At 40.5% G+C, this 26,433-nt stretch overlaps 1 protein-coding gene across 1 annotated transcript in view; it reads left to right on the top strand.

The window, feature by feature from the left end:
• tusc3 (tumor suppressor candidate 3) overlaps positions 1-22,643 on the top strand; it is a 57,144-nt gene extending 34,501 nt beyond the window's left edge. Inside the window, exons 7-10 of the mRNA XM_068592593.1 lie at positions 10,229-10,292; positions 13,109-13,183; positions 20,059-20,149; positions 21,503-22,643. Coding sequence (XP_068448694.1) covers positions 10,229-10,292; positions 13,109-13,183; positions 20,059-20,149; positions 21,503-21,518 — 246 coding nt within the window. The 3' untranslated portion in view covers positions 21,519-22,643. The remainder of the gene's footprint in view (positions 1-10,228; positions 10,293-13,108; positions 13,184-20,058; positions 20,150-21,502) is intronic.
• Positions 22,644-26,433: the final 3,790 nt, after the last annotated feature.

Here is a 26,433-nt window from a genome sequence, read left to right as displayed (position 1 = left end):
AGTTTGAGCTGAGCAGAGCAATGAGAGCGCCATTAAAGCTTTTGACACAGCGAAGTGTCGAAACAGCATTTTAGATAAGGACTCAAAATGAATGCCCTAACTGTGGGGAGCAATTGCCATATGCATCTGATTCAAATGCAAAGGTGAGCAGGTCATAAAAGATTTATTACCGAGCATGCAAAAAACAAATTATACTAGTTAGAAGTAGAAAGGATGAAACGCTGGTGGAGGGGCCATTGTATGCACTGTGACAGTTTTGAGACTGCTCTAAAACCTGAACTTTCTGGGTAGACGAGTAAACAGCCATGGCCGTTTCTCAAACAAATGCAAAGTGTATAATTCAAATGTGTCTCAATGTTTAAGACTACTCTTCTTTATCCGTGTGAAGGACACTGCATGCTGAAGCGCTAATGAAAGGTGATTTAGTGACGAGCTGTACCTTTTAAGTACCTTCCTGGAATCCCATGACTGATGGTACCCTTTGTCAATATAACAGAGGTTACCAACTTCACCCCCAATCAGCTGCCTATATATTGTAAAACCACTATACTTTAAACCCACAGTCCCTTTTGTGTATATATAATTGCTTATTTGAATATTTTTTTCACGATTTAAAGGCATTGAAGCCAAGTGGGAGAAGTAGAAATATCGGGAAAAGCCAGGCGATGACATTCCCCAAATCATAGTGTGACAAACTGTAATAAAGCAACAAAATGGACAGCGTGGAGAATCACCATTCCAACAATATGTAGAATAAGCTGCACAACATTTTATTTATCTTTTAAAAATGGTATTTACAGTGATAGAGAACTATTACCTTTCATCACAACATCAGTAGAAGTGGCACTTGTTGATAGTGGAGGTGAACTGACTGAACTCTATTACATCTTGCTTTTGACTGTTTTGATGAAAGAAGAAGGTATGCCACTTGAGTGTGGATCCAGAGTGTTTATAGTATTTCTCACCAAACACTTTAGCTTTTTTCTATTTGCAGAGCAGACAGCAAAGCTTAACCCCTAGAACCTGGACAATATTATAGTTTCATGATTACTATAGGCAATGATATCACCAATACGAAGACATTGTTGGGGGTGTCTTGGCTAACGCGTCTCTTCAGTGTTGCCTGGAAGTTGGGGACAGTGTCTGTCGAGTGGTGGTTGACATTTAAAAAAAAAAGAAGAAGGGGAACCGGAGCGTGTGTTCTGATTATCACACGACTCAGCCTCCCCAGGAAAGTTTATTCCAGGGTGATGGAAAGGAGGGTCCGATTGTCGGACCTCAGATCCAAAAGGACCAACTTGGGTCCTCATGATTTTATTGGCACCTTCAGAACTTGAGCTTCAGCGAGCACCGGGGCGGTCTGCAGCCACGTCTAAAGCAGTCTGAGTGAGAGTCAGTACCTCCAAGACCGACGCCATGGTTCTCTGCCAGAATTGTGTGGATTGCATCCTCCGGCTAGGAAGTAGAGTAACTACCCCAAGCAAGGAAGTTAAAGTATCTTAAAGTCTTGTCCACGAGTGAGGGTGAAATATAGCGAGAGATGGACTTGTGGTTCGATGCAGTGTTCCAGACCGTTGTGGTGAAGAGGGATTTATCAGTTCATCTACGTTCCGACCCTCACCTATGGCCATGAGCTTTTTGTAGTGACTGAAAGAATGAGATCGCGGATACATACAGACAAAATATGTCTCCTAGATTCAGATTGCATAGGCATTCATAGTGCATATTTTCAAGATTATACAAACTCCTTTCACAATTATTTATAACAACTCTCCCATATGCTTAGTAGGTACAATTGTAAAGTCTAATGCAATCCAATACATACATTCATTTCTGAAAACGTCACCAAAAACATGTACATTAGAAGTTTTTCAAGATAGATGTTATGGCAAAGCTGTCGTGTTGGATTTCATTACTGGTGTACATAACGGGGCCACTGAGTGTATGTGAAGCTGTTCTAGGAAATTATAGTATGCAAACCCATTGAGGACTGGCTTTATTATGCTATAACTTCCTGTTAAGCCCCCTACAGACCAATCCTCCTAGGCCGTATAGCCGAACCTTAATCATTCCTCTTTAGCAGCAGTAGCCTCATTGATAACCCCAGTGACTTACATATGTTATTTAACCCAACCACATGTTATTCATCTTCCAGGCCAGATTGCTTTTTTTGTAGCCTCACAACCAAAGTAGCTGCAGAGATAGCCTCTTCAGATCTTGTGTGAATGGCCGCCATCTCTGTCGTATGTCCTCCCTCCCTTCACACCTTTCCCACCTTCGTCCTCCCTCCTATGCTTTAAATCCTTCTTTTTCCATCTCTGTGTATAGCTTGAACTGGGCAGATGATAATGAATAAATATCACTCTTATCTTAGCTGTTCTACTTCCTTCCTCTTTTGGTGTTATTTCCTCTCACCTCCCTCTCTAATCTCACTCTCCTCCTCTCTCTCCCCTCAGACATTGTAATTCCTTTAGAATGATGAGCGAGCGAGGCCAGGTAGACTATATTGAAAGGATTTGTCAACTGATGAATGGTACAACGAAGCAGATGAAATTGTAGTGAGCGCCTCACTGTGCAGCCAAGAAAATGCTACTCTCTCATTTTTGCTCAGACACTTTCACGCACACAAAATGGAACATAGATACAGTTGGGTTTGACCAAACGTATACACACACGGGCCAAGTCTACATACTCAGTAACTACGTACATGTACACACAATTAAGCCAAACTTTTACATATGACAAAACCACTCAAAATGCTACAAACAGTCCTGTACACAAACAAGAAAAACATTTGAATGTCACACACACACGGCTGAAAAGTGTTTTTGCCGCGTCAGAAGGAAGAGGAGGTTTAAAGAGGAAAGAAAGTAAAGGTAAGGAGTTTTCTTGTCTGAGTCTTTCGTGTTAAAGGTTTGATGAGACTTTTGTCTTGGACAAGTTATACTACTAACAAACTATCTCTTTGGTTTTTACTACGACGAACAACTTACTTATTTCCACACTGTTAGCTGACGTTTTTATATTTCCAGCTGATTTCAAATGAAAGGTTGATGGCTTTTTTTTTTGCGGCTGTTGGCAGCAGCTCTCTCTACATCATTGCTAATCTTTCATATACAAAATAAAATTAAAATCACTTTTATTGGATCTCTGCAAATACTGTATCTGCCCTTTGGCTTGCAGAGATCATGATTGTGTGGTCGATGTTGGTCAGTGTGAGCGCTGCTTTAGATTCGGCTTTACCTGCACACCTCTGGGTGTGTGTGTGAATTTGATTGAATGCTTGTGTGCTTGTGTGTTTATCTGGGTTTTTTGAGCCGTATGGAGAGAATTGAACAGTGTAGTGAAGCAGAGAAATAAATGGTCCTTTGGGCTGGATATTCCTCCAGGCCAGTAGACATTGACCTCTCCGTCTCCCAACAAACACACACAGACTGAAGTACTTTAATTCTTTCTGCTTAAAGCGGTGTTCACAATTCAATTCAATTGGCATACCGTGAACAAAACGTGAATAAAATTGTGCAACATTTCCTGACGTAACTTCCCTTTAAAAAAAAAAAGTTTCATGAAATGTACCAACTCTTTGCAACCCAAGGTCAAACTAAAAGTTTTTTTTTTGGTAAATCCAATTCAGGAGTTGTTTAATGCACCAGTTTGTATGGGACTGTAATCACCTGGTGATGTCATTATATAAATCTGTGTGTTTGCATAATTATGGGAAGATAAATCCACTGCTGTTCCACTGAAATGTTTTGTTTTTTTTAAAGGAAAGGAGGTTTTAAATGGTTTTAATTGACTCTTGGGTAATTAAACTGAACTCTCCATGGACTGTGCAAACATTGAACTGCATAAACAGTGAGCATATAATGAGCTTTTAAAGCATCACCTGAATCCCTAAAATAGACTACCATATTTGTTTAAATGAAAGGTTCAGTGAATCTGCCCATAGTCCCTTTGCTGTACCAGATGAATCACACCCCATATGCTCTCAAGTCTGGTTAGCTAGACATTTAATCATTGATGTGTTGCAGCTTTTTTCTCTTTTAATTAAGACATTTTCAAACTAATATCGAATACTAGCCATCAATCATAAATAATGAATTCCTTTTTTTGTCCACGCTATAATTAACTACGCCTTCATTTTTAAAGACATTTTCAGATATATGCTGCATCATCCTGCAAACAATCGTTCCCCCCCTTGGTTTTCACTGTCACGCTCTTGCTCTCATTCTACGTGTTATGTATTTAACCGGCACTCTTATCCAGAGGTTTACTTCCTGGATCGCCTGTCATTGTAACCCACACAGTCATACCTATCCTTTGTATAAATCAAGCACATGGCTCCACTTCATCCATCTTCTTAGCTGTTACTTACTCTTGCTCCTTTGTTGACTTTTCATTCATCCCTCCTGTCTGAGTGCCTCCTGACCTTTACCAAACAGAACACACACGCATGATACAGCATGGAAAAGGATGAATATAGCTATTTATAAAAGGTCATCTGGCCCACAGCTATTAAGAGCTAACACTACAGCAGTTTAGTTTAAGAGAGATCGATCAACAGAAAAGGGACAACGTACGCTCACATACTTTACTTTATCAGCGACATAACTTACCATTGATGTCAAATATTATATTTTTTATCGGTGCTTAGCGTTCTTGTCGTGTACGTTTTCCGTGACGCGCAACGCACACTCTGATGTGACTTGTTAAGGAAATAAACAGCGCCCACTTGTGAAAGCCACCTCATTTAAATACAATCATAAACATGTGAGATGCCTATGGCCTTCCTCTATGTGTATGCATGGTAATATGTAAATGCATATTACACGCCTGCATTGGTGAAGACTCCTAATTTGCTTCCAAGTCTGACAAATGGGCTGTTTTATGCAGGGCTTATATAAACAAGGATTTTTAATGTCAATGTATTCAAATGAGCGCATGAACAGAGAGCGCAGCTCACATCTTTGTTCTTGTATTAAAAATAATGCAAACACTTATATTCCCGAGCTCTTGAACATTGAGCATACTAATAAAAAAATCTATAGTAAATTATCCTCAAGGGAGGCGTTTAGCAAAAGGTCTCGACGTGTTTGAGTTCTAACGTTGATATTTAGATTTTTGACTGAGCTGACCTTTTACCATTTATTTTTCTGACCCTCTGGAGAAATAGTCTCATGACTGAGTTTACATGTTGCATAGACCTGTTCAGTAAGTGCCTTCAGTGCGCGATAAACTCCAGGATGTGGTAAATAACAAGGTGGATAGAATACTAATCGTCTGTACAATTGCCTTCGACAACCCGCAATAAACATGCTTTTAAGGAAATTAACGAGTTTCCCCTGTCATGCAGTGTGTTTGCAATTTATTTGAAACTTCATTGCATGTTATTTTAATAGTAGGCCTTACAAGTAGTAAAATATATAAATACATTTAAATAAACTGACTTAGACCATTACATCCTTAACAATAGACCTTTTTTGGTATTCTTTTACATAATTGTGTTTTTTTAAAAGACATAGACCTGATGTTTTAAACTCATTCACAGACATGGGTCTCTTTAAAACACTAATCCATCAGATTAATTGGAGCAACAGCAGATTAAAGTTGTACCAGACAGCTCCACAGCATGAATCTGCATGAATTTATGAATTGGAGCCCTACTGAGGAGGGAAAGAAGAGAAACATCTGAAAGAGAGAAATATCAGTCAGCATGCTGTTTGTTACAACTACATCAAAAACTGACATGTAACAGCATTTAATTGTGAAAATATCAAAGACGGATTGAATATTCTTGCTCGGGATTGAGAAAAATATATCAACCATTTATGGATTACACTGAACAAACACTTGCCTAAAAGGAAACTGGGTCTTATAGATTTTTGAATTGATAAACATTGATTACTTCCCTTTTGTCTAGTCGTGGGGGTTGAACCCATGACAACCAAGGTAGGAGTAATGTTTAACGAGATGTATTTTCACTTGGATGTGTTTCACACACACACATGCATGCTTAAAGCTGCATAGCACGTGACAAAGAACAGTTTCACAACCTTTTTTTATGACTGATTTCAAGGTTGTAGTCTTGGAACGATCAGAGACCATTGCATAAGACGTTGGTTGTAGTTACACAAGGGGGGTTATGATCGGTGAAAACTTTAATAGGTTTCACATGAGGTAAACCTTAAAATGTTGTAGGACAACATGGCGAGAGCCTCCTTCTCTGTTGTGGAATACCCAAACTGATGCAGGAACTGTCTTCCTGCTCTGGCCTTTCATTTGTGCCACTAATAGTGTCACTGACTTGCAATCACCGTGTCTGACCCTTTATATACTTTAGCACGATAACGTCTGTTTGAGGCAAACAGCTGTTTGTTGTTGTGAAGGTTTTCTTTTGATTCTTCAAATGAACCTCATGTTTGAGGCTTAAAGTTTTCTTCCTTTAAATGTTTTCAAGGCGTATTTATATTCAGTGGCAGAAGCATTGGAAGCTGTCTTCATCTATATGTTATGTCGATTAATTTGTCTCAGTCCATTGTAATTCAAATACATTTAAAATACATCATTTGTGGCATATAATATCTGGCTGTATTCCGCACCTCACCACATTTCAAAGAGTGCATTAGCTCATTCATAGGTGTCTAAGTTGGTCTGTGTAGGTGACTTCTGTGTTAGAGAGCGAGCGTTACAGAGTATGACTATTCACGCTGTCTTCCATTCATCTCCATGTTAGCTTAACGAGCTGTGGCTGCTTTTACTTCCAGACCACCGTGATGTCTTACAACTTTCTAATGAGCACACGCTTCTTTCACAAAGACAAATTCTCTTTGAATAGTCTCGTTCAGAAACGCGCATTTACTTACTGGTTTTCGGGATACACGTGCAAAGCAACATACACCGAAACACACACAGTCTCAGCGCCGCACACTAATGAATAGAGCTCCTGCATTCTAATCCATCAGATTAATTGGAAGTGCCCGGCCATGGATTGAGGAATTTTTCACTTCCCCAAGCACTGCTGGTGCTCACAGCCTCCATCTGCAGTGTGTGTTGATGTAACAAGCAGAAAGCAGTGTTTTGAAAAATAGTATGAACTTATGTTTTCATACAAAACAATCCGCTCTTAGATATTGATGCATTTGTCCCTTATTAATCTTTATCTTTAAGCATGTGTACAGGAGTTATGTGATGTTTTTTGTGATCATTGTTTTCTCCCCTCATTTCCCTTTTGCCTGCTTCATCTAATTGTTCAAGCACTTCTTTTCCATTGCTCTGTATTTATATATGTTTTACTCTTTATCAAACATTATTCAAAGATACCTTTTGCACATTGAATCTTGGATGAAATCATGGATACGGCCGTGCTATTCCAGTGTTTAAGAGATTTAAACATCCCGTTTGCTTGTTTTAAAAGTATACAAGGAGCTCTTTTCTCAGTGTTTCCCACGGGATCTTGTGAAACTGTGGACCCTGGACCCTCTCGGGGGGCATGGGCGTTTTCTCTTAAAATAACTTTTTGTTCATTTTAAAGTGAAATGCATCAATCTGGTGCACGTTAAGACCAAAATTAAGAAGAACGTTGTCTATTGTGGTATTTAACTACTCAGGTATTTTGAGATACTTTTACATTAAGTACTTCCTTTGTATGTTACTTTGTACTACTAGTCCACTTCAGAGGAAACAAAGTAATACTTAATTATGAATTACATAAAGTAGTTTATTAGTTCCATCTTTACTAGCTGCAACATTAAAATGATGTAATAATTTATCATCTTCATCTGCATAATGAGTAAACGCAGGATTTTTTAAAGCGTTAACAGTGAAATCATGTATTCAAGCTTAGTATTTTTTTACACTATGCTTGAATACATAATTTCAGAATTAACACATTGGTTGTATAGATATGAATGGTAATGACACGGCAAAAAGGTTGCCTCCAAAAAGCATGTTAAACCAGACAGATTCCTTGTCTCAAGACGGGCCAAATGGGTTGTCAACATGACTGAGGACAGTCTGCTGCAGTCAACTGTCACACTTCTGGTTGCACTGTCAGTCTTCAGGAAGAGTCTTCAGCAATATTTCAACATCTCTAGCGTCTACAACGCTGAATTGAACCATCCATTATTTCATGATCAGTTCACATTGGTTACACTCAGTACCACCTCGGCTCACCTCAGATTATTTACCTCATTGATGTATTGAAATAGTTGCTAGCAGCACGTGCAGTTGCACTTTCAGTTTGTCATGTCTTGATAAGGAATGCGCAAAACAATCTCTTACCAACTTCAGAAAAGTACAACGCAACCAAAACAAAGTCTTTTCATGGTGTTAACACCGAAGCTTTGGTTTGTCAGACAATAATGAAAGAATCTCGATAACAATTCAAAATAGCCGCCTATTGCAGAGCAACAGTTTTGTGTTGAAGACAAAAGGATTTGTTTCAGCCTTGAGCCTTTGTCGTCTTTATGTCTGCTTTCAAGTGCAAAGATTCTTCATTTATCTCCACTGAAGCAAGAATAAGCCATCCACCCTTTACTCCTCCTCCTTTGTCATCTTCTATTCATCTTCCCATCCTTATTCCTGTCTGATAGGGAAAGAAATGAACACTGGGGCAGTCAAGTGGAAAAACAGACCCTAGATGTGCCGTAAACCTAGACGCTAATAATCTGCTGGGATTCAACAATGTGAAACACACCGAAAGACTTCCTCCCTCTCACGCTCCCTATTTGTCTCATTTCCACAAGACTTCCACTTTGTCTTCCTTTGTCTGTCTGTCTGCTTTTCTCCCATCACACACACATGGATGCCATTGGAAATGGGCCTCTGACGTCTTATCGGTGAAGCTTGCTTGTGCAGAGTTTGAGCTTTAACCATTGTGTGGGAGACTTTCTTCAAAGGTGGAGACAATGGGCACTGACTGGAACAGAGATCTATACAGAGCAAATTGACACCTCAACGGGACGTGTCAGACTGGTTGGCTAGTTGGAATATATTTACATACAAATACACAGTTACAGTCAAGTATAAATGGTTAATGTAAAGAGTTAGGAAGACTAATTTGATGCCCATGTCCAAACTGTAACCGAATACTAATTCTAATTTGAATCCTACTCAAGTTTTAACTCTCAGAAGAACTATAGACTGACTCAAATGAACCCCCTTTGCATAAAGCCATTGACCTTACGGTGATAATGACACTCAGACTAGTCTGTTTGTACATGTTAATATGAGACAATACTTTGGAGTCTAATGGTGCACACAATTCACAGTCCAATACATACCGGTGCAATTAAGAAATGTCTCTGTTTAACTAAAAACTTTCACCACTACACTCTACACAATGACTGACGACGACAATGCAAGAAGACAAACGCGTTGTGTTTTGAATGCTAGTAAGTCCTTTCATCACTAATGTTGATGTACTTGCATCAAGTTTATCTTGATCAGACTTAACAATAATGGTTGCACATCATCTCCTCTTTTCTTCCTCCACTTTTCCTTCTTTGGCGTCTGCCCTCAGATCGGCTCTTGTTACTTAACACCCTCACTCTTGAGAATTGGCAACCACTCAAAAATGACAAATGACAACCTGTGACCGCCGCATTACTGACTCCCTTTGACTGAATGTGGCTCTCCATATGAATAGAAATCTGTATGAAATATAGTTCACATTACTAGGAGTGCATGCGTGCGTGCTTGCTTTGGTATTGCGAGACATCAATAGTCCTCTTCTTTCAACGAAGGAAAAAGCAAAGACAAAGTCAGTCAAAGACATCTCATAACCTCTGCTTTGTTACGGCAAAACCGAGAGCCAGGAACTGGATGCTGATTCGGCTACAACCAAGTCCAGGTTGTTTTACATCAGGGACAGTTATTATACTCAAAAGATAGACGGGCAATATTTTAAGCCAGGTTCATAATTCATCACAAAGTGTATCTCTTGGGATGGCAGCGTATGTCACTCTTTCTCTAATGTTCAAGAGGTTTTTCAAAAAAGGTCACGTACTTTCCAAATCCCTTTCTCTTCTCACTGTTTTCAACTTTCCTGTTAGGTGTTGCCTCCTGCACATTACCGCTCACACCATTCACACCACAACTTTCCATTTCCTCACAGAGTTGTTCTGCATTTCTTTCATTCAGAAATCTCACTGACAGTGTAACCTTTTTTTCCACTGAAATGAACAATCTAAACATCTAAAATGTCTGTCTCTCTTTATCTCGTCCGCAGAGTTACATTCATGGCAGCAGTCAGGCTCAGTTCGTGGCCGAATCGCACATCATCCTTCTTCTGAGTATCCTTTCACCGACGCGTTTGTGTTCAAATGTTTCATGTGTAGGCGTAAATTGAAACATGGTGCAGCGAAAAGCTAATCATCCAGAGCAATTTAACTATCTGTGAAATGTCCAACAGCTCGTCTTGGCTACAAATTTATGTAATTCTCCATCCGCCGACACACACCACATTGGAAGCCACTTCTCTTGTGTCTAACAATATGTGTATATGCATCTTGGCACACCATTGCTTTATCATCTGTGTGCATGCTCCAGAGAGAGGCTCGCTGCTGGACCGAACAAACAGACAATACAAAGACAAAGGATTGTACTCTTTTAACTTTGTGTGTGTGCGTGTGCGTGTGTGTGTGTGTGTGTGCGTGTGTGTGTGTGTGTGTGTGTGTGTGTGTGTGTGTGTGTGTGTGTGTGTGTGTGTGTGTGTGTGTGTGTGTGTGTGTGTGTGCACGTGTGCACTTTTGGCAGGATAGATGTTTTTTGTTCTCTGTTTGTCTTCTTCTCTGTCTGTTTGTGTATCTGTGCGTTCTTGCACTGGTGCTTTTGTATCTGTGTGGGTAATGATACCGTTCATTCCTAGCTGTTGTGTTGGTCCCCGTGGGAAATAGCAGGTCCAAGGTCGCACCTGCTGCTGAGCAATATTTGTTTGTCCACACTAACACAGTTTATTTTCTGTCCATCTGATTATATCTAAATGAAACACACATTCACACCATGCTGTAAGGCTAACACGCCTACCCTTGTTGTCTTTGCAGGTGGTGTAAACACATTTTATGACTGTCATAGATGCAGTTTCCCCATGGGTGTAACCTTCTATAATTCCTCATACACAGGAATACATCCACACACAGGAACAATGTGAAGTCGCATATCTATACCATTTATGGAAATATAAACCGATAAATGTATTTATCTCAGTCTGAAATGTCGACTGATTGCTGCTACCAGGCGATCTCCCCACACTTTAATGATCATATCTATGTTTAACAATATTCAGATGGGACAGGGTCAATGAATTGTGTCAACCGAACATTTAGTCCAAACTGTCCCAGTTTGTGATTAGTTGAAGACACATAAGTGGAAATTCTCTCTTAGGAAAATGTTGATGTTCTATCTTTGCATAAAGTTAATGTTTTTATCTAAGTGACCTCACAATGGAAGCTGGTTTTGGTTTGTACCCCAAGCCACCAAAGAGAGAACATTGTATAACGTCTACTCATCAACGTAAGAACATCAATGTGTGGAAACACTAAAGTCAACGCTTTTGAACTTTTTTTGTTTGGTCCATGTGCACGTAAGCCAGTCCAGTCATGTTAAATATTCCAGCTTGACTTTGAAATCAACCAGCTTCACAGGATGAATATATATATTGTATTTTAATGATATGCGTGTGGATGTAATGATATGCATGTGGATGTGGTGTGAAAATATCCCAGAGGGTTTCGGGTGCACCACGACATATCAAATAAATGCAGATGGCAAAACTACAACTCAATGCAGTTGCATGGTCCTATTCAATACACCGATAAGTATCCATTTTTTTTTATCATAAATTCCCATATTTTTGCAAGCACCCAAACTGCCACCTCTCATGTTTCAGCTCTGTTGCTCTGTGTGGAGATATCTCTTGTGTTGGCGCTGGCACCTCGGCATTTCTTTCGCCGACGCCTGAGTTTCGCTCTGTATCTCCCCATGTGGCAGCCTTTGTTCGTGCGCCCCTTCAGGTTTTCCTCGGCCATGTTGATTGGTATGCAGCACACGCAGCAGAAAGAAATCTGTAATTATAAGCCACCTGAGGCTGGGCTTCGCAGGGATTTTACAACAGCGCTGAAGTGTTGAACGGAGCACTGCTTGCTTCTGTAAAAAAAAAAAAAAAAAAAGAGATGTCACAACAGCAGTGTCTAAACTGTTTATCATTAAAGGTTTATGTCACACTTTTAAGAAAACATATAATGTAAACAATAGCTAAATACTACGAGTGCATTACACGATGACCGCACAATGCACACAATGTCTCGATGGGCTTTACGGCACACGTCAGCAGCGTAAGCCCATCTAGCCCAAGCTCTCTGCGTGGATGGGGGGGGGGGGGGGGGGCATCTTCAAAGACATAAAGAAAACATGAGAAGACCGAGCAGATGAAATATCTTCTCCACCTCAGTCACAGCAGATTGGGAATTGTTCCTCTCTAAAAATGTGAGCTCTTAAAATGCATCACAATTTACGCTACATGAGAGCATCATTGTCCATAAAAACAAGAGCAATGGGGAAAAAAAACATTCTGATTTTTTTTTTTTTTTCATTTCCAATGAGTATTTTGATTTGCCACAGGTTGCCCCTCTCACAAAGCTGTTTATGATTTATTTGAAAACGCATTCTCCCGCTTTCATAATGCTGTATTGTTTATAATAGGGAAAGGGCAGTGACCTATGAGCAATGTCTCTTCTGTTTTAATTGTCTATAACAACATACAATGTATTGTAAATCACCAATCAACTATGGCCTTCACTATTCACAGCTTAATGATGTCCTCGGACACAATCTCAACAATACACGTCGCTTGTCAGCTTTAATTGAAAGATATTTATTGTGGGACAACTGAATCACTTTGTATTGGGATTCACATCATTGTTTCTGCACCTTTTAGGTGAACTCAGTGACTGAAGTTCTGGCTCATCTGTTTGAGTGTTCTCATGCACACACATGTGCATATCTGTAAGTGCATATGTGTGTCCAGCCCTCCTTCCTAGGTCAATGTGTTTTTCCAGTTTCTCCCACTCCTGTATGCAAGTGTGTTGTTTCCTTGACAACCTTGTCCCAGATGCTGCAATCACCATGGGGATGGTGCTGCTAAATGAGGCTGCCACCTCCAAGGGTGATGTTGGCAAGAGGAGAAGTGAGTAGTACTTTTTTACTTCAAACTTAAGTTCTGTGTATGTTTGTGTGTGTTTGTATGCGAGTGTGTGTGTGTGTGGCATTGGTGTCTGTGCCATGTTAAAAAAAACAACAGAAAAGCAATCATTCTTATTGTATGTCTTGTTATTATAAAAAAAACTAGGGCAGTCAATCGATTGACAAACATTCACTCACGCGATTAATCGCTTCCTTAAGACTGAATCTTGTAATGGACAATTCAATGTAAATCATTAATGCAGGAATGAATGTAGTGTCCATTCAAATGCTATTTGATAGCATTATTTTAACTTTGAACCCAGATGTCAGTTTAAAAGGCATATCTCTTATATGCACTAAAATAAATAATACAAACTAAGCCTATGAGTTAAAGTGTCACCTGAATTTTAAACCATCAAGGCCATGAAAAATAGATATCAGCTTAGAATGCAACATTGTCTTTCATACACTTGATACAAATGATGATTAACAACAACAAAATGTCTCGCACCTGCCTGTTGAATTTCAAAATGGTCCACAAACAAGGAGAGATGTCTGCTGAGAGTGATGTTGAATCTTATTCTCCTGCAACACAAACAGCTGCCCACGCAAATTACTTTTGCGAGCACTTTTACATCACTCCGCAAAGAATATCTCTGCTTGCGCAAGTAAAATTAAAGCCTGCAAGGAAAACCGTGTGCTGTGAGTGCAAGGAGCGTCCCCTGGCGCGCGACTTCTATCACTGCTCTTTTGCTGGCAAAGCGTTCGCTCGCTCGTGTTTTTTCTGAGCGGATCTTATTTGTGCTTGCGGATATTGTCAGTGATTTGCCTTCATATTAATATTTAAAGTGTGCTGTGACGCCTTAGGAGCTACTCAAAGAAGTACGATGTTCCCCGTAAGGGAGAAGTCTTTTGCTAGCTCAAGCTTGTTCGGCCATTGTGGCCTCTCGTCTTTACACTTTGTGATGGTTTCTCTTGAGGGTCGGAAGTAAGAGGCGCCTCCCAAAGCAATTGGAATAATTCCTCTCAGTCCTTTTATCTTTTAATGCGTTTAGCTTTCCAATATTCTCCCAGATTGCTGTACTATAGATTGGTGAAGCTCTGTAGTTTCGTTAGCGTGTTTCGCTTTGAGGTGAAAAGGAAACTTCCTGTCGAAGACTCCGTCATTGACCTTATTCATCTTCAGCCACGTTGGTTTGGTGGCACACGGTGTCAGCGGAAACAGGAAGTAAACGAAACACGGCTTTGTTATCGGGGATAACTTTGTTAACAAATTAATTTTGACAACACAAAGAGCAACACAATTTAATAAGTTACACAGATATTATTTTGTTGGAATACATGCCATATTTCTTGAGGGTGCTATGAGTCACACCTTGATAGATGGATAGATAGATGGCTATTTTATTCATGCCCAAATGGAAATTTGTTTGTGGCAGCAACAATCAAAGTTACATAGAAGACACAAAAATATCACGTATGAAAAATACTCAATAATATATACAACAAAACAGTCGGCGCACTGGAAAGCAGAGTTAAGCGCATTACAAGTCGCTGTTTACTTTTGGGTACACAAACACGGTCAGAAATCAAGAAATCATTTATTTTATTCAATTGTAATCTCTCTGTCTTCCTTTTTACTGATGCACACAAAGACAAACAACTGTGATTAACAGTGAATGAGCAGGAAGCAAGGAAGCAAAGTGTTGTAATAGTCACGTATCACTTAAACAGCAGGTACCACTCAGAAAGTCTGCCATTACAGCAATCAAGATTACTTTTTGCCAAAGAAATAGTCCATGTGAAAGCTCTTCTCAGTAAGCTCTGTTTTTAATCGAGGTAATTTTGAAAAAAAAACAACTACATATGTATATATAACTATGAATATAACTATTCAGAAACTGACACGTCGACTGATTCGACGAACTGTCCAATCACGTTGGAATAAGAATGTCATTTGGCGAAGGCGCACATTTCTGCGTCCGAAGATTCAAGTTTAATTCGCCAATGAGAAGCTGTTCTTGCCGTAACGACCGTGAAATGTTTGCTCGCTGCCATAGACTAACATTTGGCCGGCGCCCGTAAAAGGGGGAGGGGCTTTTCTCAGCGATGATGAATGGCAATATGTTATATTTGGTCACATTTAACTTAAGTGGATGTTGACAGGGACTTACGGTCTACCACACACATTCAGCACGTCAACACGTTACATTTCTTATTCAAATTATTTGGTATGTTATGTTTTTTGACAGTATATGTAATATTCTTTGTGTTCTTCTCAAAATTTTAAGAGGGGCCCTTGCGCCCTCTATCGACGCACCGCCACTGGGTGGAAGTGTACATCGTGACTGTTTTGCACGAGTACATTGCATGCAAAGTAAATGCACACACGCGAATGATCGCGAACAACGCAAATGTTCCGCGGGGCGGTGTGGATGATGCAAATGACGCTTTGCAAAAAAAAAAAAAAGGTCTCATTCGTGCAAGTTGAAAATTTCCAACTTTTGTGAAAGATTTTCGTGCCGCTGAGTTACGAAATCCAATCAGCGTTAAGATGCTGCGCCCGTCATCGCTGCCATCCTGCCGTCGCTGAATCAAACTGCTACTGGTCCGCTCAAAGCAGCGCTGGAAGCGGCCGTCGATCCGACACTCTTCCTGGAGGAGTCGGAGCCGCGTGTGAAACCAGACACGAGGGCGTTTGATGTTTCAACGTTTGTGGAACTTCCACAACAAGTCTAAAGCAGAACTAATGGTTATTTCGGTGGCGGATGGCGGAAACAGAAACTGTTTTTACAGAGATAAGCCACACCCTTTTTTCAGCGCTGATGACACAAATTACCCACATAAAGTCACGCAATTAAACTCACGCAACGCAGGTAAAGCGTTGTGAATATTCACAACCCTTTTGGCGTGAACACAGGACAAGGCCACTGACTAAGCGGCAGTAATTGATGAGTTGTGGTCTGTGAATGCGTTGACAGAGGCCAGCTTCAAAATGCTTAATGTAGGACCACTGACATGTCCAGAGGAAATGCAAACGTGTGAATCGATGCATCTCTTTACTGAAGGACAGATGGTCCCTCAGGGTTGATCATGCAACTCAGTTCATCATCTGAAATAGGCGGTGCTCACTTAACCACACTAATGGCATTCTTGCTTTCTACCATTTTCCTTTATTGCCCAAGCATGGATTCTGCATAATCTCCAGATCATGAGAAGGAGAGTTGGATATTAGATGGCCCGTACTGATTACCTCAAAACACAGAGACACTGTTACACACAAGTGGATTTGATTTTAATTAGTGGCTGTGATTAAAAAGAAACTCCAGAAGCCGTTTAATGCTGCTGTGAGGCCACAAACTAATGCACACACACAAACAGGAAAGAAAAAAAAATCTGAAGGCTAGATTATCAACTTTTTGTTCTACTTTCCTCATTTCTCCTTGAGATGTTAAAGCTTGGCAATTAAAATGATAATGACTTCATCACTACCTCAAGACTAGTTTCTCAGTATTAGACCTACAAAGAACGCTCGCATACCTCAACACACAGACACACATGCACATGTGCTCGCTTAATTGTCATCTGTGTGAGGCTGACATATCAAGTGTACATCAAAGATGACTCATTTATGAATTATCTGTCTGCACCATCGTTTCCACATGGTCTCTCTTTCCTTTTCTCCCATAATCCAATTATTCTCCATCTCAGTTTTTCTCTTGACCTTTCCTTCCCCTTTTTTTTTTTTTTTTATCGTATCAGCTACTTTCATTTAACCTCTTTTGTTTGAGTAATTTCCACCTGCTACTTTAAATAAACTGAAGCAAAGACATCATCCAGATCACATTGTAGCGCAGCGCAAGCATACTAATGCGTACAGAAAGCTGTTACGTAAAGCACACACAATATCCAGACACGAGCCCGCATGAAATAAACAGGTTTTTTTAATCCCACACACCGCTGTCGTCGAGTTGACACGCACATTCGGACACACAAATTAAATAAGTGCATTATAAAGCAGCACAGCGAATAGTCGCCTGTCAGTAATAGAGAGAGGATTAGGCTTGAATTGTAGTGTAATCACTGAATGTGGGTGTTAAGTCCCTGGCATGAAGCTTCCGTACTGATTGCAGCGACAGGAAGTTATCGGCTGCTTCTATGAGCATCTGTGAAGGAAATCACAGCGCAAATGGAGCTTCTCAGGAAAGGAGTTACTGAACTAGTAAATGGAGTTACAAAATCACTACGTATGCAATATATATATGGGGGAGGCGTGAGACGGAAGGAAGGGGAAAGTAGTGAAATATCAAGGAGGGGAGGACAAAATGGGAAGGAGGAATTAAAGAGACAGGACAAAGTGAGACGGGTCTGTGAAGGAACAAAATTCAGTAGAGGCCACTTTTAAAGCAAGGCCACAGCTCAAAAGGTACCATATCTATCGGTGAAATGTGACTGTGCTGCACAGCACCAAAGTTAGTACCAGATTTCAAGAAATAGAAAATCCACAAAGATCAAACGGGAATGGAGTGTATTTTAAAGCTATGGGATTTATTATATTTTTCTGTTACCGTCCCATTAAACTGGGCATCGAGAATTTTACTGGTATTTTACTGGTAATTGTACCGACTACTAAATTTCTAGTTGCGTTACATTCCTAATGGAAACTTATAGGAGTCCAAATGAAAATTCGGTCTTAGTTTGTGTAATAATAAAATGCCCACGGTTATTTCTTCATTTGTTTTGTTTTTTTAATGGAGTGAGCTTAAGGGGGATAATTAGTTTCCACCGCCTGCACATGTAGATGTGCTTCACTTCAACGTGCAGAAACAGGTTTTCATGAACTTGAGTCCATTAAACATGTATCTACAAGTCCTGGTTCACTTGTAATTGGGTAGTGTGAACATTAATATTCAAAACACAAGAGGCTGCCGGCTTTTCTATCGCAGTTTGGCATAAAAAATAATGAAATAATTGTGGGAGGCTGTATCCAAAGGCTGAGTCAGTTAATGTCTCTTGAAGCCAGTTGCTAACCAAAGAATGAACTGAAGAACCATTTAGCATCCTCATATCTATTCATATTTGTCCTCCTAATGAGGTAGGCTTAACTTAATATGTTTATTGGCTCCCCTGTGCTGGGGAAAGGTACATTTATTTCTACCACGCTAATATATCATCATTTGAATTGAGCCGTATTGAGTCATACAATCAAAAGACGGATTACCACCTTCGTCACTGAGGGAAATCATTCAGCTTAAACATTTCGCCAAGGTCATAAATCACTCCCATTAGCATGCTTAGTGCGCGCGTGTATCTGAGTGTCATTATCCACGGAAGCATACTAAGATACCTCTCAGACATAACTGATGAGCTATGGGAAATACACCCCACTAAACTTAATGAAGACACACAGACGTTCTGTCGCTCACGTCCTCGCAGTCGCATATGTAGATTTGGCATCTCGGGGAACACAAGAACATAAGGGCTTTCTCTCTGGGCACGCACTCTCAAATATGCACTGCTCTCAATCAAGTCACTTTGTCAATGTCACACACACACACAGGTTTGTCTTACAATACTTGTCAGGAAATTGTCTTGATTTAGTCATCAGTGTAACTTTCATTTACCCCAGATATGTCTTCTCACCGCTCAACATTTAGTATTTAAAGTCAAAAATGACAAAATATTTCTTTTTTTACAATTTACTCTCTTAGTTGATGCCGTTTCATCCTCAGAAGAATAAAAGGAGATAAAAGTGCACACAAACACAAACACACACACATGCTCACACGCTGATTGCTTAGTGCGCCTCCTGTGTATTTAACTAACTAACACTGAGCCTGGACAGCAAATGTAGTCTTATACACACATCCAAAACAAGATCACAGGACAACACACACACACACACACACACTCACACACACACAGAACACGCAAACCATTGGAGCCACAACTATGAATGGCAGCATATGCACAGAAATTTACTCTGACAATCTGTGATACACTTCCAAGCCAAATCTTTTGTTCCGTCGTTGCTTTCCCGCTCTTACACACATTACTTTACACACACACACACACACACACACACACACACACACACACACACACACACACACACACACACAGAGTGAGAACACGCACATATCTCACTATTTAGTCTCCAGGAGAGGTCCTCATCCTAATCCCTGATTAACAATATCAGTCGGTGGTGACAGTTTAATTTAACACAGTCCCTCTCAAGGATTAGCCGCTACATGAGGGTGTGTGTGTGTGCACACACTCATACACCCACACACGTAGACGACACTCAGAATTCCCCTGCAGATTAAAGATCATGCTTATGTATATTTCACTTTAGAATAGCCACTGAGGAAATAAGATGATAGTAGTTGCAAACACAATTTTCTGCAGCACAGCAGGGTTGATACATAGAGTGTATTGTTGAAATAAAGTAAATATTAAATGTGTGTGTGTGTGTGTGTGTGTGTGTGTGTGTGTGTGTGATCCACCAACATGAAGAGCAGAAGATGCTTTCAGTGTGTACCATGTCTAAACCCTGCGAGCACATTCAATTTGAACAGGGATCAAACAGAAGAGTTGCATCAGCGGTTAGAACGTGCGTGAAATGATTTTAATGGTCGCCTTTAGCCGGGAATCAAACATTCTCACGGGCCATTGTCTAATAATTATCATGTATATATCGGGGTGTATGTGGGATTTGCAAAAAAAAGTTGGAAAATTATGGAAACTCAAAAGCATCACGTGCATTGTAGTAACTTTTAAGTTCTAAAGCGTTTCATGGACATGTCGCAGTGTCTCAGTGTATTGTTATTTGTAACCTGATGACCATCTGTCTGTGAGTTTCTGTGTTTCTCTTTCCAGTCATCTGCCTGGTCGGCCTTGGCCTGGTGGTGTTTTTCTTCAGCTTCCTGCTCTCCATTTTCAGGTCCAAGTACCATGGATACCCCTACAGGTAACTATAGCAACTGTACAGTAGCGCCGCGCAGATGCTCGCACAAGTTTCATCCAACTTACTCAACAGTTATTCAAGCACAATATACAATGAATCTTAAAATCACTGAAGGTGACGTAAAATCACTACAAAGTTATTGCAGACACGGTGGAAAAAAAAAAAACCTGGCCCAAACCGGATCCATCCATTCCCATTATTTCATCGATCCTGAGACAGCTGTTCGATTGGAAACACTCGCTTCAAAATGTACCGGCCACAGCGCTGAGGTTCTTTCTCTGGAGACCTGCCGGCGAAACCTTCCTCCGGGATTTGCAGTCTGATTTGGTTGCAGAACACTCAATACATCCAATTTGCACGCTGTCTCCTCCGTAACCTGATTACTAGAAATCATGGAACTTTCATGGGTGTTTTCTGTCGGTCATCATATTGTGAATGTGTTGAGACACCGAAGCCCTTCAGCTTAGTGAGCCACAACAGCAGCAATTTGGTCCCACTTTGAGTTAAAGGTCGCCAATACATAAAAAAAAAAAAAGATTTAATGCGTGACAGAAAACACTCCACATGTCCTCAGAGTCTGGGTCCAGTTCGTGCTACAGCTCAACACAAAAACACCTCGGCTGCAAGAATAAACTCCCCTCCGGAGCTGGAAAGGATTGGGGTTGTTGGGGGGCAATTCACCGGGGCAGATATGGGGGGGGGCTTCAACCCGGTTGCCACCTGTCCCTGGAAATAGGACCAAATTGCATTTTGCCAGCTCAGTGGAGGGCCATAACATCCGGTGATTGTTGTCCAGCGACTTTGATGGGAAGCTTTAGTTGTGGTATGAAACTGGTTCTGCTCTATTTCACAGGCACATATTTTACGTAGTTTCCCGAAAAGAAGTCTGTAATTCATGATACTTATGGATCCATCCGGCTCTATGAAAGATGTCTAGAGCTGTAAAGTTGTGAATGGCTCTGAAATGTGAACACAGCTCGAGAAGAAGTGTTTTAAATACTACAAATCAGGCCGATATAGTGTTTGTTGTTGTGTATATCACATATAAACATGTTGTTTGTCTGTCTAGCAACAATACAAATAAAGGTCAAACTGTAGTGAGGAAGCAGGCAGTCACTTCTATCAAAAGATGTATCCTCTGCAAGCATTTGAGCTATTTTGCCAATTTGAAACAGCCGTATCTAGCAAGAAAATCAGCAACAGCCAAAGGTTTTAACTGTTTGTGTGGCCTCCGCTAAAAATGTTTTATTGTGCAAAGAACCAAAATAAAAAAGTGTTTTTCTTTTCTACCTATTATCTTCTTTGTTTTTCCCCTGTCCTCTTCTTCACTCCCGTTCATCCTTCTCTGTCTCTCAGCTTCCTCATTAAGTGACAAAAAAGACAGAAGAGGAGGCCGGCGGATGGCGGAGAGGCGATGGGTTAGAAGAAGAGGAGTCGGCAAGCTACTTGAAGAGTAGGAGGCGGCGTCAATGTTCAGTCTAGAGTGCATGGTGGAGTTTCTTTTGTTGTGTGTTGTGTTCTTTTTATCGACTCCTATCATCAACTCTGCTAGTTGAAAACAAAATAAATTATTCCTTCTTTCAATGGAAAATAAAGGTGTTTGGCATGTCTCTGTAAGTCTGTCTTTTTTTTTTTAGCTCGGTGATTGAATATTCTGTGTGGCTAGATATACTTGTGACTGTGCTGTGCTGTTTGTAATCCGTGTGCTGTATTGTATTTATAGAGACTGTGTTGCAGGTGAAGTAGAGCCAGAGACTGAAGTCACAGAGTAAAGTGTGTTCACAGCAAGTAAAGCAGCAGGTTAGGAAGATGAATGTGTGGTACAACTTGAACCCTAATTCACGATTTGGTAAAAAGGCTCTTAATAAGGGTCTATTAATGATATCTTTCCAGGTGCTTTTTACATCTTTGTCTCTAATTTCGACAACATGAATGCATCTTTTGAAGATAAAGATGTGAATCTCCACCTGGTAAATTTCTGCTGTAAGTTTGGAGCTCAGTCAGACTTTTGAAGCCTCAAACAATGAATAGTGTGCAGATTTATACACATGGAACAAATCCAATTAGGTTTTATTTTATATATATTATCTAAAAAAATATCTAATGTGGTGTCTCTAAAACCTTTTGGAAGAGGATATTTAAAGACTGGTCTAAATGTGTGAACTTTTTACTGTACTGAACGAACATTCACCTCTCCCCAAACTTCTTCTTCACAGATAATAAATCATAAATGCAAAGTAGTAGAACATGAACTGAGGTGACGGACGGCCGACCGCGAGTGCTGTAACTTGTCTTGCTGGATGTGAGAAGCAGAGGTCACTTAGAGAATCCATACATTTCTAATTCTTTCACTTGTGGACTGCTCACTAAAACACTGAGTGGGCTGGAGCATTGAAACCATTTATGTAACCCATCTATGCGTGGGCAGAAAGAGGAATGGAGCCGCACATAGACCAGTTCTGACAAATGTAATAAAAATATTCCCTCTTAGACTTCTCATTCTTGTCTATTTTTATTTCAAGTCGTTGAAAGACCGAACCTTGTATTATCTTACCAAAACACAGGCTGTTTGAAGCGCTGGAGACTTTAAACCAACTCGGTCACTGTATTGTGCACAGCACTTCACGTGTTTCATCCTTTGCGTCCCTTCTTTATGTAATCAGTAAATGCAATCTACTGAACGTACTGAATATCAATACATTCATGTGGTTATTGAGACCACATGCAGACAAAGGAAGTGACTCAAAGATTGCGAAGAACTTATTTTCTTTAGAGGGTTACTATAATAGCGAAATAAAGTTTAGGGTGGTCAACCCCTAATAATAATAATAAAAATAATACGTATAGCCACTTTGTAAGAGACGAGAGGTCATTGTAGCAAGTCACACCTGCCCTCCTCATGCTTGTAAATGTACTTTTCCAAGTGAGCTGAATACTCACAGTAATAACCAACTCCAGCTTAATGATTGACCGGGGTTAAAATATGTATTTTTATTTCCACGTTGTACACGGCACGAGGCGTGGCATCGTCGTCAGCGCTAGGAATATAGTTTCCCATCTGTTTCCCGTGACCTGTTGACCTTCATGGTGTGGCGGAAATGAGCAGACCAAATGTCACCTTCAGGGGGGGATAAGTATTGGCAAATGAAGCAAAATCCATGTGTGAGTTAGACGGAGGCCAGCTGGAGTGCAAGCGACATAATGACATGAAAAATGATCTCTCCACGGCTTCAAAAAGTGACACACAAATCTGCCATAGATCTTGTAAATGTGTTTATGTTCCTTAAAGGTTTGAAATAGACTGCTTGTCACTACTAATTTGCAGCGCTTTTCAGTCTGTGAATTGCTTTCCAGTTATATTTATCTGGCTCAATTAAAAGATGACTTTGCTTTTCTTTCAACCTGCACCCTATTATGTTTTTGGGTCTACTTATAGCAAACTAAATTCTGTCCGGTATTAAGCAAAAGCGCTGCAGACGTTAGCGTTTTCAATGTTACGGCTGAATATTTAAATGACTTCGACAATGTGGTGAGGTCACAACAAGACTTGGACACCAGAGCTAACAGACAGGATCAAGTGAAAGTTCAGGAAGAATGTTTTATCTCTCTGTCAGATCTTTTCCATAACATTGTCGGACACTAAAAATGACAATCTGAGCCTGTTTGTGGCAAAAAGCCTTTGTTTTATGTATGTTCATACATTTATGTATGTAACATACATTACATTGATCCCGCTTACTTGCCCTCAATGCCGGTTCTAGTGCTCTCCCTCAATACTGGGCTAATTTCATAATGTTTGCCCTATTGGTCGTAAAAAAAAATAATACAGAAGTTACCCTTTAAGTAAGATTTAACCCTTGAAATTAAAGGTACTTCCTCATCTTGTGGCGGTCCTTTATTGAACCCACTGCTGTATATGTAAGTTGCTAACATTCCAAATCAATATATTTCTTCCCTAAATACCTTTTACCTGTATGTAGGAATGTATTATAGTGAAACCTCGTCCCTTTTCTACAAACTGAGCTTGCACATTCCATGAAGGTGATTTAGACCCAAGAGTTCAGTCTTTTAGACTTCCTCTGCAGTCACAAAAATCCAATTGGGGAGGCGTAGGGCTGCAGAAAACTTACTTTGACAGGAGCACATTCATTCATTTTCATTTCTTGTTTTTAAAAAAATAATCATTTAGATTTTTGAAAAATGTGGTGTACAATGCAAAGGCCTTACCTGATCCCCTGTTTGAGCACAGGGGCTGGTCCACAATGAAATCAGCTGGGTTGAATACAAATAAACAGGCTTTCAGAACAACAGAAAAACACATTCACTGGAGTAAATCCTTTGCTTTCAAAAATGCAGGCGTTGTGCCTCGATATTCTTCTTTTGTTAACTGTTAATGTTTATTTACATGTTTGGTGGATGGATGGTAACAACATAAGTAGCATTTGAGGGGTCTTTTCCAGAGCCAGGAGCTTTTTTGTCGTTTCTGATTCCTGTTTCAAAAGTTTCTCGTCTACTGACTTATGCACAGCCAATAAACGCTTATTCTTTTTTGTTTTGTTTTTAAACTGTGCTTCCATCTTGGGTCTAAACTTTGAATCAGCGCTTTGCAGTGTCACAGCACTTAATCACTGCTCCATCACTGTGACGGCGTGTGCATTTGGGCATTTAGCGACCTTTACCAGCGCTCCAACCCATCACTTGTTCAGAGCACCGCCATTCGTGAACTGTTGGAAATGTCTCTTGCAAGTTTTATGGAACCTTTCAATTTCCATTCAGCTTCTTCGACTTGATATCGTACAGTTCATCTCGAATATATCCCAGCTGCTGGTGCGTTCTTCCCAGCAGCGGCGCTGCAACCTGCCGCCTGGTCTGATTCCACTGCAGGCTCTGATGCTGCCGTCTCACCTGACCTCTGCGGCGTCCTGCTGTGTGTGCCGCACCAAACCTTGAAGAGACTCTTCTGCGGTCCGTCGGTCCGGGGCATGATGGAGTCACTGCGGGACAAATCTCCCCTCTCATCTGCAGTCCACAAACATTTGCTCCAGGCATCCACGCCACAGCTACAGTAATTATCATCAGAGTGCTGCTTCAGTGGTTGCTGTTTTGTTGCATCAGCGCCTGTATTTGCGTGTGCACATTTGGGCTTGCGCGCGCGTGTGTGTGTGTCCATGGATCAAAGTATGCGAGTGTGTCCACAAGCACATCCATGTAGTTTTTTTTTCTCTTTTTGGTTGTGTACATGTGATTTCAGAGGAAACAGTCATACAAGATAGAATACAACATCATAGTCATATCTCTCTGTGTCCTTCTTGGACAGCTGTTTCTCAACTTAAAAAGAAGATTACATCTCTCCATCCTTTCCTCTCCTCTGATGGCTGGCTGCCTCTGTACAGCAGATCTATTTTTGTTAACATATGTGGATGCTGCCTACAGTGGCACAGAGTGAAAGAAAATGTAATGCAATGACGTCGAGGGTGCTCTTTGAGTGGAGAAAGTGTGACGCAGGCCACTGATGGGTTCCCTTAAAATTCAGAAAACGTGACGCAGGGACGGCTCAGGTTTCCATGTAGAGAAAATGTCAAGAAGTATCCTGTAAGGTGCTCTTCTCATGGATTCAGTACAGAATAACAGTTTTAATTCAAGTTACATATAGAGCAAAATGTCTTTAACTGTTAGAAAGTCCTCATGGACCTTAAACACACGCACCATTGTGTTCCTTATAAAGAACGTGAGGCTTTTAGCTAACGAAGGCATCAGAATATGTTGTGCACAACATCAGTCCTTGGCGTGTTTGAAAACTCATTTACTTTTATTTGAACCAATCTCTGGAACATCTTCTAGGGCCTGCCAATACCCTCTACAACTTCCGACAATAATCATGCCACTGATGAGAAAAGGTACTTCAGGAAACTCATTGCAGGAAGGATAATTTAGCAAAGTATTTCCATGATTCCACCGCCACCATCACCGTGATCCAGCCGGTGGATAAGCCGGTGTGTGACCTGAAAGGTAATAACTAAGATGGGGGGGGGGGGCGTGTTAAGGAAACAGGCGTAAATAAAATGATATGTTTACTGATAATACTGGATAATGCTGTGGCGTGACAGCTCGAGAAGCACAAGATTCAGAAGTGCCATTTCCCACATATGATATCACCACTTCTATTTTCAAGGGAACTCATTTTGAGGAGGGATTCAACTCTGATCTATTTCTCTGATGAAAAATACATACTCACAGACAGTGAGGGAAAACTCTTTGGAGATAATCTACAACTGTGCACGTGGGTG

This window comes from Clinocottus analis, unplaced genomic scaffold, assembly GCF_023055335.1.
Source record: "Clinocottus analis isolate CAN_PGR_092001 unplaced genomic scaffold, fCliAna1.0.p SCAF_27, whole genome shotgun sequence".
In the NCBI taxonomy this organism is placed as follows: domain Eukaryota; kingdom Metazoa; phylum Chordata; class Actinopteri; order Perciformes; family Cottidae; genus Clinocottus; species Clinocottus analis.
The sequence above is the reverse complement of the archived record's forward strand: the minus strand, read 5'-3'. Positions and strand labels throughout refer to the sequence as shown.